This window comes from Prosopis cineraria, unplaced genomic scaffold (genome assembly GCF_029017545.1).
Source record: "Prosopis cineraria cultivar Desert tree isolate PC_DT_omini unplaced genomic scaffold, ASM2901754v1 PC13, whole genome shotgun sequence".
Lineage (NCBI taxonomy): Eukaryota > Viridiplantae > Streptophyta > Magnoliopsida > Fabales > Fabaceae > Prosopis > Prosopis cineraria.
In genome coordinates, this window is record NW_026555344.1 from 8937702 (window position 1) to 8954564 (window position 16863).

The window sequence follows — 16863 nt, forward strand, 5'->3', positions numbered from 1 at the left end:
AAATGATGATGATGAATGCAAAGAGAAAAAAATATTAGCCGCTGATTCAATGACCGATTCCAGTAAATTATATTCAAATGAAAGATTTTACCCTTATTGCTGCATGCAAAGTGAGACCAATAACTTGGGTAGGAAAAATTATAATTGCGGCTACAATTCACCCAGTGAAAAGGATTATTGCCCCAATATAGCATTAATAGGCGAAAATCAATCCAAATGGAAGATGCACAGAGTGGATATCTATGATATGCAGTTCTTTATATTTCATCCTACACAGATAAGATACAACTATACATAACGGAGTGGCATTACAATCAAATATATATATATAAGCTAAACTAAACTCGTACACAAAGTGGTGCCTTTCAGATCTCTCCCTTGCATCCACCAAAACCAAAATAATCCCTTCTACTACTAGCAATGGCCATGCTTTTTCCGGTGTTCCAGCTTGGGACAATCGCGAATGCGATGATCGAGCCCACCACAATAGGCACAACCCTTGACCCCACTTTTACCTGTGATTTCGTTATTATCTTCCATTGGATCATTCGAATCCGCTAAAACAGGAGGAATGCGTTGTTTTGCTTCTTGCAACAGATGTTTCAAATCAAGCAAGGTTGTCTCACTTTGATTCGTGTTTACGAATGTTGTTGTTATGCCTGCCTTGCCACATCCTCCAGTTCGTCCAATCCTATGAACATAATTTTCCATTTCAGCAGGCATGTCATAATTAACAACATGATGAATATCAGGAAAATCCAACTCCTCGGATGCAACTTCAGTTGCAACCAACACATCTTTCTTTCTAGCCTTAAAGGATGCAATGGCATACTCTTTCTTCCTGATCTTTGCCTCCATGAACAGCCACTGCACCAACACCTTTCAGGAGGAGATATTCATGAATTTCATCCACATCTGACTTGTTCTCACAGAATATTAAAATTGGAGGTGGGTTTTTTTTTTTTTTTTTTGCAGGCATTCAAGCAGATAAACTATTTTTGCCTCTTGCTTAACATACTCCACTTCCTGGATTACACCAAGATTTGTTGCCCCCGGTCGCCCCACACTGATGATGATAACAGGTTTCACTAGGGCACTTCAAGCAAAATTCTGAATTTTGGTTGGCATAGTTGCAGAAAATAAGAGTTTGCCTTTGAGCTTTGAAGTGATCAAACACTTCTCTTATGGCATCTTCAAATCCCAAATCTGCCAATCTATCAGCCTCATCTAATGTTAAATACCTGCAACTATCCAGATTCATTTTTTTATTTGCCAACATATCCTTCAATATCCCAGGGGTGGCAACAAAAATATGAACACCGTTCTTCACAGCCTCAAGCTGAGATCTCATATCCACCCCACCAATGCAAAGCAAAGGCCTAAGTTCAGGATATACGGCTTCTCGCAAAGGTTCCAGAAACCGTTCGACGACCTCGTGAAGTTTGTCTAGCATGTTCCCTGGAAGGGCATACAATCAAACCAAATGGACCTTCTCCTGGAACAATAGGCATCATAATTTACTCCTGCAACGCCACCATGATCATTGGCAGCACAAAGACCGAAGTCTTTCCTGATCCTGTGAATGCAATCCCAATCATATCCCTCCCAGATAAGATCACAGGAACGCCTTGCACTTACTTGAATAGGTGTTGGCTGCACAATCCCTTTAACTTTCAACTTGTTCAAAACTGTTCAAGAACCTTCTGAGCCTCCATGGCCCTTCGCTTGGCCACAGGTACATACTGCACGTAATCATCATCTACTTCCATATCAACTACACAATTGACTTCCAAAATGCAGTTCCTATACCGAATTAAGAACAAATTATTGGCAATAGATGCAACAAAAAGAAGCGAACTTAACAAATAAACTAATTTTGGTACCCTACGATAATTTCACAAAAAGACAACCTCATCGTCCACGACTGTTCGTAGAGAGGTAGGAACTTTGCACTTTAGAATTGAAGGGGGGAATGCATGACCATGATAACCGAGGATGATCTCCAATAAGGAAGAACTAAGTGTCAACTAATAATCGGTTGCCGTTGTTCCTGTCAGAGGTCATACAAAGATGAAACCACCGACAAGTTTTTAGCCGCCAAAGCAAGCGTTTTTAGGCTTTTACACTATTGATTTTTTTTATTTTTTTTTACGATGACATGGCATTTTTAAACACAAAATCGAACAGCTTGGATAGGAGAGAAAATCGATTTTTCAGCCCACAGTCAATTTTTTTGAATAAAATTATCTACACACCATAAAAACACAAAAATTGATTGAAGAGGCAAAACGTCCATTCGCTTTTATCAAAAGTTTGTCAAAAATATTAAAAAAAATTATAAAGACAGGTTTAAGAAAAAATTATAAAAAAAATATAATTTAATAAAAATAAAATTAAACTCTCATCTTCTTTTTTAATAAAATTTAAACTTTATATCTTCAATAAATTAATATTTAGTATTTAAAAATTAAATTATATATTAATTTATATAGTTAAAAATTAATTTTAATTAAATTATTTAAATATCTTTAATTCTATTAAAATTAATTTTAAAAAAACAGTATTTAAATAGTGTTATAATATAATTAATTTTAATTAAAATTTATTACTTAATTAATTATTTTTATAATCTATTATAAATTAAAATTCAAACGCACACTTAACAGTTAACACAAAACGCAAGGCACAGCATTTGGGGTCTGAAAACGTACCCAAGCTGTCGAAGAGGGACTAGCGGACTCGGGCTTGCGAGGAGAAGGAGGAGGCATCGAAGAAGGGAAGAGCAGCGGTCGAAGAAGAAAGCAAAACGGCGAACGTAGCAGTGCTTCGATCATCAAAATTTGTGAAAGCATTAATAATAATTACAAACTCTGAACCATTAAAATCCAAAAAAAAAAAATCTTATTACTTGCAATAAATTATTAAGTATCTTTTATTAATTTCTTGAATAATAATAAAAAATTATAAATAATTGACCTATTTTTTATAATTGACTCTCCCTACAAATAATCTCTAATATATTTTAGAGAGAATTTTAATAATAACCTTTAAATCATATTTATTTAAATTTAAAATTCTTAAATTTTTCAAATTTTACTATAATCGAGGGTACTGATTCGACATTGAACTTATAAAAAAATAACAAAATTATTTTTTATTTAAATGAATATCAAAATTGCTTTACTTCACTTTGTTATTGCTCTACTTTATTTATTTATTTACTTACAAAATGTTATCAATTGCTCTATTTCACTTATTCATTTCTCTGAAATGAAATCAAGTGAAAGTCTATCAATAAATAACTGAAGTAGGACAATGAATAATAGTCCGTAAGTAAATAAATAACATACAGTATATAAATCAATAAGTTATTTTGAGATAATTTAAACACCTAAAATGAAAACAAGTTAAGTAGAAAAATTTTAATATTAATTTAAATGAGGGATAATTTTATCATTTCTCTTAAAAATTAATATCAAATTAGTACCTCTATAATGCATTGAAATTTCAAAAATATAGAGGGCTTTGTTAAATAAGGATGATCTAAGGGTTTTTATTAAAAATCTCCCTATATTTTATAAATTTTTCAAAAGATTTATCTATATATTGATGATTAAAAAATTATAAACGATGGGCTTGCAATTCACAACATAAATTATCAACTGATATTACAAATAATTTTAGATATATTTTCTTGATTTCTCAAGTGATTTATTTGTATATTGGCAGCAAAAATTTAAAATGCATAGCTAATTCTTGTAAATTGTAAGCTGATGTTACAAATAATTTTAAGTATATTTTGTTAATTTTTTAATTGATTATTCACATTTTTTTAAGAGAAAATATCATTCAAAGACCGCTAAGGATATTTAATATTGAATAAGGATCAAAAGATTATAAAATATCAAACTAGAGGATTTTAGATGGGAAAAGATTGTAATACCTCTACTTAAAAAAAATTATTAATAATTAGCAAAAGACTTCTTATTAAATAAAAACGAGTACTTGTTAATTTATGAATGTTTACTTGTTAAAATTCAATCTACATTGTTCTTTATCACAATCAATCTTTTTCATATTTTTAAACTTGTCAATAAGTGGATGACTTTTTATTAAATGGGAACAGGTACTTATCAACTAATAAATAGTTACTTGTTGAAACTTTGATTTATACTTGTTCTTTACCACAATCAAGCTCTTTCATATTTTTAAATTTGTCAATTAACAAATGACTTTTTATTAAATATAAATGAGTACTTGTTAATTAATAAATAATTAGTTATTAAAATATAGTCTACATTTATTTTTTTTCATAACCAAACTCTTTTAGATTCTTAAACTTGTTAAGTAGTGAATCACTTCTTATTAAATACAAACAGGTATTTATTAATTATCGAATTACTACTTATTGAAACATGATATATACTTGTTCCTCCTCATAACCAAGCCTTTTTAGATTTATGAAATTATTAATTAGTAAATGACTTTTTACTAAATATAAATAATTACTTATTAATTAATAAATGATAACTTGTTAATTAAAATAAAAGCAGTTGTACTATAGTATTTTTCTCACCTAAAGTTATTTTTAAATTAGTCACTTAGTCCTGCAGCAACATTTTAAAATATTTTAGTTCTTATCGAATATTAATTATCCTTAACAGTCTTGAACGATATATTTTTTTTTTTAATTGCAGTACTAAGATTTCCAATTATCATTAACATTGTTGTGGGTCTTTAATTGTCATTTTGCCAAAGGTTCTTTTCTTTTCTTTTTTCGTTTCTTTTTTTTTTTTTAAGGCACAGACCAGATCGTTCCAATCTTCTCCCGTCGGCGACGGTGCCGATCCATCCCACGATTCCGATCTTCTTCTCAACTTGAGCAACCTCAATCGACGCGTCAGTCTCTCGATCTCAGAGTCACAATCCCATCCCTCCATCGACGGTTTGTGAGTTCTCGTTGTCCAAAAGACCACAAGTCTGGCTCAGCGTCATTCGGTCACTCCTTCTGGCAATTTCTCTCAGCCTCGCCTCACTCTCTTCGGTCTCTTGTATTGTGTAAGTCATTTGCTTCCTCTTCACTTGTGTGAATGGTTTGATCAACGACATTGATTTTGTGATAGCTGTTTTCTTTAAAATACATTTTCAAGATTATTTTAACATCATGAGTGTACCTCTGAACACTGGATAGCTCGTTCTCTTCTATTTTTTTTTTATTTTGTTTCTTTCAGGTCTGCTTAACCATGTCTTTGAGAACTGTGACTAGAAAGTTGGGGAATGAACTCTTGCCCATGTTATCTTCCACTTCCAGGCTACATTCTCATGCCACCAGTTTTGGTTGGTTTAGATTCTCTTACTCTCTAATTTACATTGCGTCTGATCTTTACTTGCGATGCGCATATTGTACAATTCTCTTAATTTCTGCCTTTATTATTATTATTTCTTTTTTGAGTTTTCATTCGGGTAGAAGTATGTTAAATTCTCAACAGAATACCCTTCCAGCTCTAAGTTTACGAATTCGTACAACCAAAAGATTGGAACACCCTTGGGCCCCAAATGTTTAAGCTAGTTGAGCGGTTTGCTTTGGTCCTAAATGTAAGACCTTAATCCACCTTGTCCCCCATATATATATTTTTCCCGCTCAAACTCCTGTTGGTACTCCCTCAACAATAATGGAATGCAGCAATAATTTAAATGCAACAATTCATTTGACGGAAATCAAGGTACATTTTTTACAATTAACGAATTTATCTAACTTCCTTAATCTATACAAATTAGTTAAGTGGCTCCTGCATTTAAGAATGAACAGGGTATTTGTTATTATGAAACTAGTTCCTGGAAATTATAGGAGTAATTGCTTTCGCATAGTTTGTCATCTACATGAATGAAAATATATTAAATAATATTAACCTGAAGGTTGAAATGTAACAGGAAACATTGAACAAATTGCAATACATTGATTAAAATTTTACTTTGCTGAAAAATAATGATTTTTATAGAAGTGATAACTTGTTGAAATTTCAATGTGGAATAGAAACTGATCATCATATAGTACCTCAAGTTTTAAGGGAATAAATTGGTTATGTGATGCTATGCTGCTAGACAAAGCATCAACAAGTTGCCAATACTTTTGGTCTGCATTCTCAGATTATAACATGTTATCCCATTTGACACCCAGGATTTAAAGAAGTAAATGAGGAAGAAAAGGCCCGAATGGTTGGTAATGTCTTCACAAATGTTGCTGCAAGCTATGACGTCATGAATGATCTAATGAGTGCTGGATTACATAGATTGTGGAAGGATAGGTTAGATTATCGGCAGTTGTGCACTTTTTTAATCATTCCAAGTTGAATCCTTTTATGCTGGTTTCCTTCACTTAAATATGTGTTTTCTGCTCAAATTCTCAGACTAGTTTCCAAGCTGAACCCTTTTCCTGGAATGAAACATCTTGATGTGGCTGGGGGGACAGGTGAGCTTCCTTTTCACAATATATGTTTTATAATGCTTCTGCATGTAAGTTTGAAAAGTTATAAGTAAATCAGCATAGATTGGCAAAAAATTTATGCGAGAAAAATTATATATGCCTGGAAGGAAGTTAAGGATTGCACATTAAGTTATATCTTAGTCTCTTATTTGAAAGATGAATTGAGCTTACTATCTGCGTGAGTTTGCTGATTTATCCCTCTTTTCTCCATAAAGTGTTAAGCGTTTTGATTTGAGCAAAATTGGTCCACTTATGAAAACAGAAGTGTCAATATCTCATGTCCTTGATGCATATTTCTGTGCTAAAACTAAGTTATTTTCTATGGCGGGGACTGTTTAACATTATGTAACTGAGTGCTAACTGTCATACAGTGACGATGATATGGAGTTTTGAACAATTTCTAAAAGCAAAAAGGATATTAAGGTTATACAATAGTCATTTAACTTGCTCAGAGCCAAAGTTTCCCATGATATTCTCTTTTTGTGTTTGTTCAACGATTGTAATTGTATCACGAATATAGTTGTATGACCCGTTTTTCAGGTAAAGCTTGCTTGTCCTTTTCCCCCTGGAATATTCTCTTGTAAATATCGATAGAAATACAATGGCACAGGCGCTACTTATCTGTGCTAGACTTGAATAGCTTAAGGTGCATGTAATAATTTTTGTTTTTTGAACCAAACATATTCTTATGTGTTGGAATCCTGTGATCTATGGCTATGCCTTATATTTTCTTTGCATTTATTGTATTGACATCAACATTTTATTTCCCCTTTTAGTGCTCATTTATTCCCTGGTTTGTATGCTCTGTCTATCTCGAATGAGTGGCCTTCAAAAGAATAAGATAAACTCTGGCTGTTTTCTGTGGCCAACCCTCTATATATTTGCATTTTCGTTCTTCTAAAGAATAAGATAAACTCAGAGAACCAATAATTCTGAAATTCAGCAATTATTGATTTTATAGGGGACGTTGCTTTTAGAATCTTGGAGACTATAAACAAAGTTAAACTGAGAGGACTTCGAGATGTTCTTGAAGATACTTTAGAGGAGGAAACTCAAATATATGTTTGTGATATTAATCCTAGCATGTTAAATGTCGGCAAGCAAAGGGCATTGGAGAGAGGTAACCTAGAAGGCCTTCAAATGTTGGTCGTTAGTTTTAGACTTTAATACAGGAATATGGCTAACCTTATTCCTAATTCGTTTGAAGTGCATATTTTCTGATGATTATTATAGGTTTTGGAAAAGACCGCTCCCTTGTATGGGTGGAGGGAGATGCTGAAAACTTGAGTTTCAAAAATGATTCAATGGATGGCTACACTATTGCTTTTGGGATTAGAAATGTTACACACATAGAGAAAGCTCTTAACGAAGCTTATAGGTAAGCTTCACTTTTTAAGATATTTATGTACGCCGTAGCAGCTGAAAACTATCAATCAATTGAAATGTATGGCCAATAACCATTGCTTTCCTAAACAGGGTGTTAAAACGTGGAGGGAGGTTTCTCTGCCTTGAATTGAGCCATGTTGACATTCCAATATTTAAAGAATTGTAAGTATAACTTTCCCTGTTTTGTGACATCAATGCATATAGTTATTAAATTTGAGAGGAAAGAGCGGAATAGAATGGGCATACTATTGCATTTAAGAATGAAAATACAATAAATGATAAATTGGCCGATCATCCTCATGAATTTTTATAGATAACGTAATCTAAGTTTATGTTGATTTTCTCTTTACCTCCTTCTGCCCATGTGTTTAACTCAAACTGATCTAACTAATTTAATGTTTCACTTTTTATCTCTCAGGTATGACCTTTATTCTTTCTCAGTTATTCCTGCCATGGGAGAGTTGGTTGCTGGTGATCGAGAATCCTATCAGTACTTAGTTGAGAGTATTCGGCGATTCCCCCCACAGGTTTTTATCCTTCCATTTGTTGGTAGCTTTCGATGTCTTTAATTTTGGCTTGAAACGAAAGAATTGGCTGTTTATCAAAAATTGTTACTCTGGCCAAAGCAAAACCAAAATTTAGAAAAATAAAATAAAATAAGGTTAACTACTGGGAGCAGAACAGGATGATTTTGGGTGGGGTTGCATATGCTAGCCGGCGCACATGTAGGTGCTTCTCAATGCAGCTAGTCAGGCTAGATATAACTAATTACAAGTTAATCTGCCAATTAATTAATGGCAACCAATTCCAATGATTTTTTAATTGAAGCCTTGTATCAGCAACGAGGAAGCAAATAGTTGCTTTCTTGTGAATGTGTTGCTGATTGCGCTACAGCTGCAAGCAAATAGACCTGTCGTGAACTCCACCTCTTTTTCATAAACTAAAAGGAATGAGCTGCTAATTACTCTAGGTTTTGCCCTGACTGCTGCTTGATGGGCATGCATGAGATGTTTTGTCGGATGGACTAGAAATTAGACTGAAATACTACTGTAAGACTAATCTCTTTTACACCAGATCTCATCTAGTATTTTATTTTTATGTTGATCTTATTACTGTACTTATGATTACATCTGTTAGAAAGTAAATTCTTGCTCAAAAAGAGATGTGAAATCCATGACTTGATTGTTCCTGATTGCAACTGCATCTGTTGTCTTACATCCAACAGATCTTATTGATGTGAAATGAAATTTTCTCTTGCATTATTTCAGTTTTTAGGGAAAGATAATGGCCATGGTATTATTATTAATCAGCTACAACTGACCAAGGAAAATTATGTGATCATGATATATTTACTTCATATAGCTTGAAACCCCTTTATGCGGTCAATAGCAAAGCCACATAAAATTTTGAATATGCATTTTACAATTACAAAATAATTGGAAATTTTGGGGGTAGCCTTTTGATTTAAGTTTGCCTGTGCTGTGTATACACAAATTATGCAGAAGTTTTCTGGTGGAAGCGCAAATCTAAATGAAGGTTTCTGAATTCTCTACCTGGATGTGGCTAGGATCTCATTCTGTGTTGACTAATCTATATTGCAACTGATGTGCAGGATAAATTTGCTTCAATGATTGTCAATGCCGGATTCCAGAAAGTCGAATATGAGAATCTAGTTGGTGGAGTCGTTGCCATCCATTCGGGATTGAAAATCTGATGGGGCATGCACGTTTCTGAGATGCACAGCGTGTAGATCAAGTGTATGATCTTGCTGGCATTCTGAATGTTTTGAATTGATTAGAATGGATTTTGTAGTTCCTGCAGTTAGTGCTGCAAATGCAAATGTCTTTATTGTATTTGGCGGTTGCAATTCATTTGCAAGTACTCGAGTCTTGTATATGTATTATGGACGGCTCTAATAAGAATTTAAAAATGAAATTTGCTTTTGCACCAATCAATAAAATTATTTCAATTTTTATGCAGAAGTTGGTCTCTATCACTTCCATTCTGTAGTATGATTGTTTCTATCTCTCTTTTTCCCCACCATCAAAATGTGAAAAATGCTAGAGCTGTGTAAATGGATTTTCATCTTCTAATTTACTAGTTTTGATTATCCACTTTATGGTACTAAATCTCAAGATCTAAATGTGTGACTTTAATTTTTATCTGAAAATTTTAAAAATTAGAGGTTTCAAATTTTACAAATAACATGTATGTCTCCTTAGGATAGATATCAGATTAATGTTCATTCTTAGTGAACTTCAGTGCAAGATAAAGACGGACTTTATGTTTAAAATCCATTATGTTATGTGCCAATATTAATGAGGGAATAAATTTAAAATATAATTAACATTAATCGTGTATAAATAAAACAAAATGCAGATATGTTACAAGGATAATAGAATTTTTAATCTTTTAAGTTTGGCTTAATTATCAATTTGAACACTCGAGTTTAATTTTCATCGATTTAGTCCTTATTATTATTTTTAAATTATCATATTAGTCTTTTAAATTTTAAAACACAAATTGTCTTAAATTAACCTAAAGGATAATGAAACTTTTAATGCTTTAATTTTTTTTTTAAAGTATCAATTTGGTCTCTCAAGATTAGTTTTTATTAATTTAACCCTTTATATTTTTTTAAATTATTATGTAAGTTCTTTAAGTTTTAAAATACAAATTAACTCTTAAAATAATCTAATATGTAAAGTATATTAATGATTTAGCATGTATATGTAGTTAAATCTCAAATCAATTTACTTTTTATTAATATAATCCATTATAACGCTTTTTTCTCTTGTCTTTTAAAATTTTGATGTTTTATTTTTTAATTAAATAATTACACTTCTTTTTTTCAATTTATATGGCTATTATCAACATTCTATTATCCATGTCAATAAATTTTAACAGTGCTAGTTTCTTTTTAAATAATAAGAACCGAATCAAAAACCAAAATAAACTTAAAACGATTAAATCGATAAGAATTAAACTTAAAGAATCAAATTGATAATTGAGATAAGTTTGAGACAATAAAAGTTGCATTATCCCTTAATCTAATATGTAAAGTATATTAACAACTTGACATATATAAATATCTAAATGTGAACCAATTAGTCATGAGATAAGTTTAGTTTTTATTAATTTAGTTGTTGGCAAAAAACTATTAATCTAGTCCTTTACATTGTGTTTTGTTCTTCCATTTTTTAAGATTTTTTAATTTACTTCTTTCCTTTCAAAATAGTTACACTTTTCTTCATTAATCTACATATTTAGTTATCCATGTCAACAGATTTTAATAATATTATCTTCTCTTTAGACAATAAGAATCAAATAGATAATTAAGACAAATTTACAAGATTAAATTGATAATAATTAAACTTAAGGATCAAGTTGATAATTTGGCGCAAAATTAAGGGAAAAATCATAGTGAAAGACCTTTGGAGGATTTTATTTATTGACAAAAACCAAATAATTTTGAAATTATACTGCAAAACTAAGGGATCAAAATGTAATTAATTTTTAGTGTTAAAAGAAAAAACTACCTCTTATTTAAAAAAAATCTCCTCAATCACCGATTGCCAAAACTAAGGTGGCTGGACCACCTCGCTAGAGACAAGAGAGACAGATTAATTTTTTTTAAGGTGGCTAAGGCAGAGTTTGAACTCACATCCTCTTGGCCATCAAAAAAATAGTTAGCCATTAGACTAACAATTCATCTCAATTATTTAATGTAAATATATATAGATATATATATATATATATATATATATAAAACTTTGTTTTCACTTTCTATGTCAATTTTTACCAAGAGCTTAATAGATAGTTGTCATCTTATAAATGGCTATTTGTTAAACTACTAATAAGACTTGTTAAAAAGTTTAATATGCATTAGTTTTTATAAATGCTTACTTATTTTTATTATCAAAAATGACAAATTTTCATTAGCAATTTAATAAGTAACCATTTATAAAATGACAGGTCCCGTTACTAGCTTTAAAAATTTTTTTTGTTTGATAAGTAAATTTTAGTAAAATAATAAGTTCATATAAGCATTTGATGTATAAGTTTTTAGTAATAAAAATAAGTAAAAATTTAAAAAAAATCACTCTATATTATATTTCTTTAACAAGTCTTCATTGATAATTTAACAAATAACTATTTGTAAAATGACAAGTCCAGTTACTAACTTTGAAAATTTTTCTTGATAACTTGATAAGTAAATTTTAGCAAAATAATAAGTTCACATAAGTTTTTAACATGTAAAATTTTAGTAAGAAAAATAAGTAAACATTTATAAAAATTATTCCATATAAAATTTATTTAACAAGTCACCATTGATAATTTAACAAGAAACTCTTTGTAAAAGAACAAATCCTGTTACTAACTTTGAAAATTTCTTTTGATGACTTGATAAGTAAATTTTAGCAAAATAGCAAGTTCACATAAGCTTTTAACATATGAAATTCCAGTAATAAAAATAAGTAAACATTTATAAAAGTCACTCCATATAAAATTTCTTTAGCAAGTCACGATTGATAAATTAACAAGTAACCATTTGTACAATGATAAGTTCTGTTACTAACTTTGAAAATTTCTTTTGATAATTTGACAAGTAAATTTTAGCATAATAACATGCTCATAAGGTGATGGAGCATTTGGATTGTCTAGATTTATAGTTTTTATTTTATATTTATTAAAATAAAAATTATAAAATTTTAATAAATTTACCTTATGTAAGGTCTCCTTTACTTAACCACATTTAACTTCAAAGTATGGTACTCAAGGGATAAACCTTCAAAAGATTACCAATAATGTAAAGTTTATTAAAGAGAAAATTACTCAAATCATCTAGAATGGAATCCCAAATTCACATTTCAAATCTTACACAATAGTTATTAGGTCCAAATCAGAGTTTGAAAATAGTGTGGAAGCTTAGAAATCAATTAGCACTTAAAACAATGAATTTTAAAACCCAAAAATGACATGTGTGCTACAGCTTGTGACATGTGCACCATGACTCGTTTTCTCTGTGCCATACACTGCGGCATGAGAAGCCATGTACCGTGGTGCATTGTAAGAATTTGACAGCATCAATACTATCATTTGATAGCACAAGAAGCGAATTTCTGACACATTCCAAATCTCCGTTTGACGTTCAATTGAGGTGATTTCGATATCTACATGGAGCTTTCTCCTAACTTTAACTAATGGCATTGATTTCACACTCAAACTCTTTTTTAATAAAAAGTTGAATACCAAAACCCATTTTGACCACTTTTTCATAAAATTTCACAAATAAGGGGTCCTAACTTAACCACATTCATCAATAGCCTACACTAACCATTCGACCATACTCAATGAATTCTAACGGACTTGTGCAATGCACCCTACATAATCAAAAACACATTTATCATAAAATCACCACTCAACCCCAATTTTACAAAACACAAGGGGGAGGAAAACATTACACAAAATCATCATTTTTATTTCAAATCTTTCAAAATACACAATTATGCAAGTTGTACACAAAATAATGCAAATGGTGTAAAAATAATGTCAAATGATCCTAGTTGAAAAACACATTAACATATATACATGAAACAACAAAAAGGAGGCATATAGGGGATCAATCCACAATTCTAAGCCTCTGTGTGTTTTCGCCGACTCTAATTCGATGAGTTAGGCTCTGAAAATATTGAAAATTGAGGGATGAGTACAATCACTCAGTAATTAAGTTTCACCAAACCAATACAGTCACATATAAATTGTAAAATAGATGCAATTAAGTAAATATACAGATATCACATATAAACACTTGGGCCACGATTAACAAAACTAACAACCATGTAATCAAGCCCACAATACACGATATCATGTTATTTCATAAAGCATAACACAAGGTTGTAATAATAACAACCATGTGCCCTAACCCATGCCAGACCACAAAACTAACAATTATATAGTTGGACTTATATGCATGATCATATGCCAACCTTATACCTTTTATGTTACCTCCGACACGAAACTGATGGCTATCATGCGGCTACATCCTTTATGAACTAAACCAGCCTTCCAATTGTGAGAAGCTATCGAGTTAGGATGAACTCACTCACTTATATAATCTGGGTTCTCTCAATACTAACAACTATGAGATGTCGTATCCTTAATCCAGCCTCTTCATGAACCAGTGGAGACTAGTTAGGTTCGAGTCCCTCCTAAAATAAGTGGAACAGTCCCAAATAAAATATGGGACAAGAGCAACCTCTCAATTTCAACGGTTGATGCCAAGGCAAGTTTTCGATTTTAATGGTCATTGTCAGTACCACATGGATTTAAATCAATCTACTCCTCTCCCTAAGTGAACTCTTACCAATAATCATGCTATGTACATATTTTACGTACTCATAATCAATTACTACACATGCTCAACACATGTCACATCACAAATTCTCTACCCACAATAACAAATCAAAATCGAGTTCACAATCACAAAGGGTGGCAACATCAAGGTTTTTCTTTCCAAAACCATTTCACAAATCAAATATATTGCTAATATACATCATTAAATTTAAATCATAAATCACATTTCACAACATAATTAACATTAAATTATAAAGACTAGGTTTTCCTCGGTTACCTCAAACTTTTGACCAGTCAAAAGTTTATCGCTCACACAAAACACATTCAAAGCTTCTCCTAAGCTTGAATGGTACTAAATGAAACCACATTATAATCAAAATCAAGAATATCATCATAATCTCAATTTTGAAGATTTACTAATACCAACCTCCACATATCTATTCTACCAATCCATAAATCACTATCCATTCATACCTAATGGGTTTACTAGGTTTCATTAATATACATTATTGTTAATAACACTTCAAACCATCATTAATAGACATAAACCTCTTCCAACTACATCATTAATGTTGATTTTTGGATATTACCTCATTAATGTTGATTTTTGGATATTAAATGCTCTACCCAACAAACTCTTGATAAAACAAACAATGTAGGATTTATCTGTCCCAAACAACCCCCAATATACCTATTTTGATCAATGGAATTGGACCTATAATTCTATGAACTGAAAATGTATCTTTCAACTCAAACCCTATCATAAATCTCCATAAATAAGAGAGAGAAAGGAAGAAGAATATATAATAAACTTATCTTGGGTGTTTAGAAGCCTCAATCTATCCATAAATATCCAAATATGCGTGCCCTAGCAAAGCTTCAACGTCTTCTTCGTATTTCTCTTTTTCTCTTCTCTATTTTCTCACACAAAACGTGATTGATTTATCAAAAATATTGGCCGTGCGCATGGCACAGAAAGGCCCATTATGTTCAAATCTGCTTGTGCGTCGTGGCATTTGGCACAGAGAATAAATCTTTATTTTTTCTTCCTCTTCCTTGCCCGAATGGCTCGCCATCGATTTGGCCCTACTTCTAGGGCTAAAATCATATTGATTACACTAAGTTAAGCTACTCTAACCACACACCTCATTAACTCATTAATCTAAATCATTGAGTTAACTAACCACGATTAATTTTCCCGAATGTCACACCTTATCATTAATCTGAACAATGTAGATTCAATTTGAATAGTTTAATTTTATATTAATTATTTTTATAATTTTTAAAAATTGAATATCCATATATGCTTTAGACGGTCTAGATTTAATATTAAATTTCTTTTATAATTTTTATTTTAATAAATATAATATTAAAAAATAAAAATAAAAATAATCTCTAAGCACTTTAAATTTTAAGAAAAAGTCAGGAGTTAAAAATTTTAATTTTAGATTATTTAAAGTACATTTGTATAATTAATTTATAAAAATATAAAAAAATATTACATTAAATTATTTAAATTAAATCTGCATTACATAGAATGATGATAAGGTTGATTTATTAAAACAAAACTTATCAATCTGGACAAAACCCGAACCCATCCTTAACTTATGAATAGTGTAATTTTTAATAAATTTAATATAGTTGTCAATAACGATAATAAGTTATTGACTTTAGAGTATGATATTATATTAACACAAAAGGTACTTTTAGATATTAAGATGATAGTAATAATTATGAATGTTCGCCCCACGTCAAATCATAGAGTAATACTTAAAATGACACATGAGAACGTTTCCTTGATTTTATTAGCTATTAGCATGGGTTAAAGTAAGTTTTTAAAATTTATCTTATCTAAACTTACCCTTTTTACAAAAGGCACGCTTTTTTCAGAAAGATCAAATATAAATATTCACCTATACCAACAAATATACCTCTTTTTATAGAAAAAGGTCACCCTTTCTTCAAAGGAATCACAAATCATTGGAAGCACTGCTACAAGAAGGCTTAAAACAAAGCGAAAATGATTCTTCTTCTTCTTTATTTTATTTTTTTTGGGTCAGCAAAATGATTATTCAATATTTATTAAGCACGTTAGTGAATAGTGATGGTACTATTACATGTTATATCTGTCTATATACTATCATAAATTAAATATGTATTTATTAATAATAAAAAGTTGGCCAATCTCATGCAGGAATAGAGATGGGAGACTAGGAAAGGCCACAACCCTTCATAACTTTTTAATTTTTTTAATAAAATATAAAGATTATATATTTTTAACCCTTTAAATTAGCATATTATAGAAGTTTTAAAATATTAAATGTGATTCTCATTTTAATTCTATATATAATCTTCTACGTATGTATAGTGCAACTGTTATAATGGCTTGAAAATAGTTATCATATGATCTATTTATTTTTAACAAGATAATACTACATATAATCTTAAAAAAAATGATGTCATTTGATATTGCTTTCATTTTATATTTAATGAAAAAAATTATAAGAATCATTGCTAACAAAATTTGTCAAATATTATTCCACCCACCATCAATTAACAACTTTACTTAAATTAAAAAAATGGGTTAAAGGATAAAAAATATTCATAATTTTTTTCTAAGAGCACCCAGTATTCTT

The 16863-nt window shown here is 30.6% G+C and overlaps 1 protein-coding gene and 1 pseudogene across 1 annotated transcript; one reads left to right on the plus strand and one right to left on the minus strand.

The window, feature by feature from the left end:
- Positions 1 to 156: 156 nt before the first annotated feature.
- LOC129289863 (DEAD-box ATP-dependent RNA helicase 35A-like) lies at positions 157 to 4940 on the minus strand (annotated as a pseudogene).
- On the plus strand, positions 4791 to 9852 carry LOC129290489 (2-methoxy-6-polyprenyl-1,4-benzoquinol methylase, mitochondrial). Its single transcript, XM_054927272.1, has 9 exons — positions 4791 to 5058; positions 5232 to 5337; positions 6179 to 6305; positions 6408 to 6469; positions 7446 to 7604; positions 7718 to 7862; positions 7961 to 8032; positions 8289 to 8397; positions 9483 to 9852. Exons 2-9 carry the CDS (start codon positions 5244 to 5246, stop codon positions 9582 to 9584), a joined length of 870 nt encoding a protein of 289 aa, XP_054783247.1. The 5' UTR covers positions 4791 to 5058; positions 5232 to 5243; the 3' UTR covers positions 9585 to 9852.
- Positions 9853 to 16863: the final 7011 nt, after the last annotated feature.

Bases quoted from the DNA above. Each gene is read 5' to 3' on its own strand.
- LOC129290489 (XM_054927272.1), top strand. From the start codon at position 5,244: ATGTCTTTGAGAACTGTGACTAGAAAGTTGGGGAATGAACTCTTGCCC. The intron at 6,306-6,407 runs GTTAGATTATCG...TCAAATTCTCAG, and splicing joins CATAGATTGTGGAAGGATAG to ACTAGTTTCCAAGCTGAACC. The intron at 8,398-9,482 runs GTTTTTATCCTT...ACTGATGTGCAG, and splicing joins TTCGGCGATTCCCCCCACAG to GATAAATTTGCTTCAATGAT.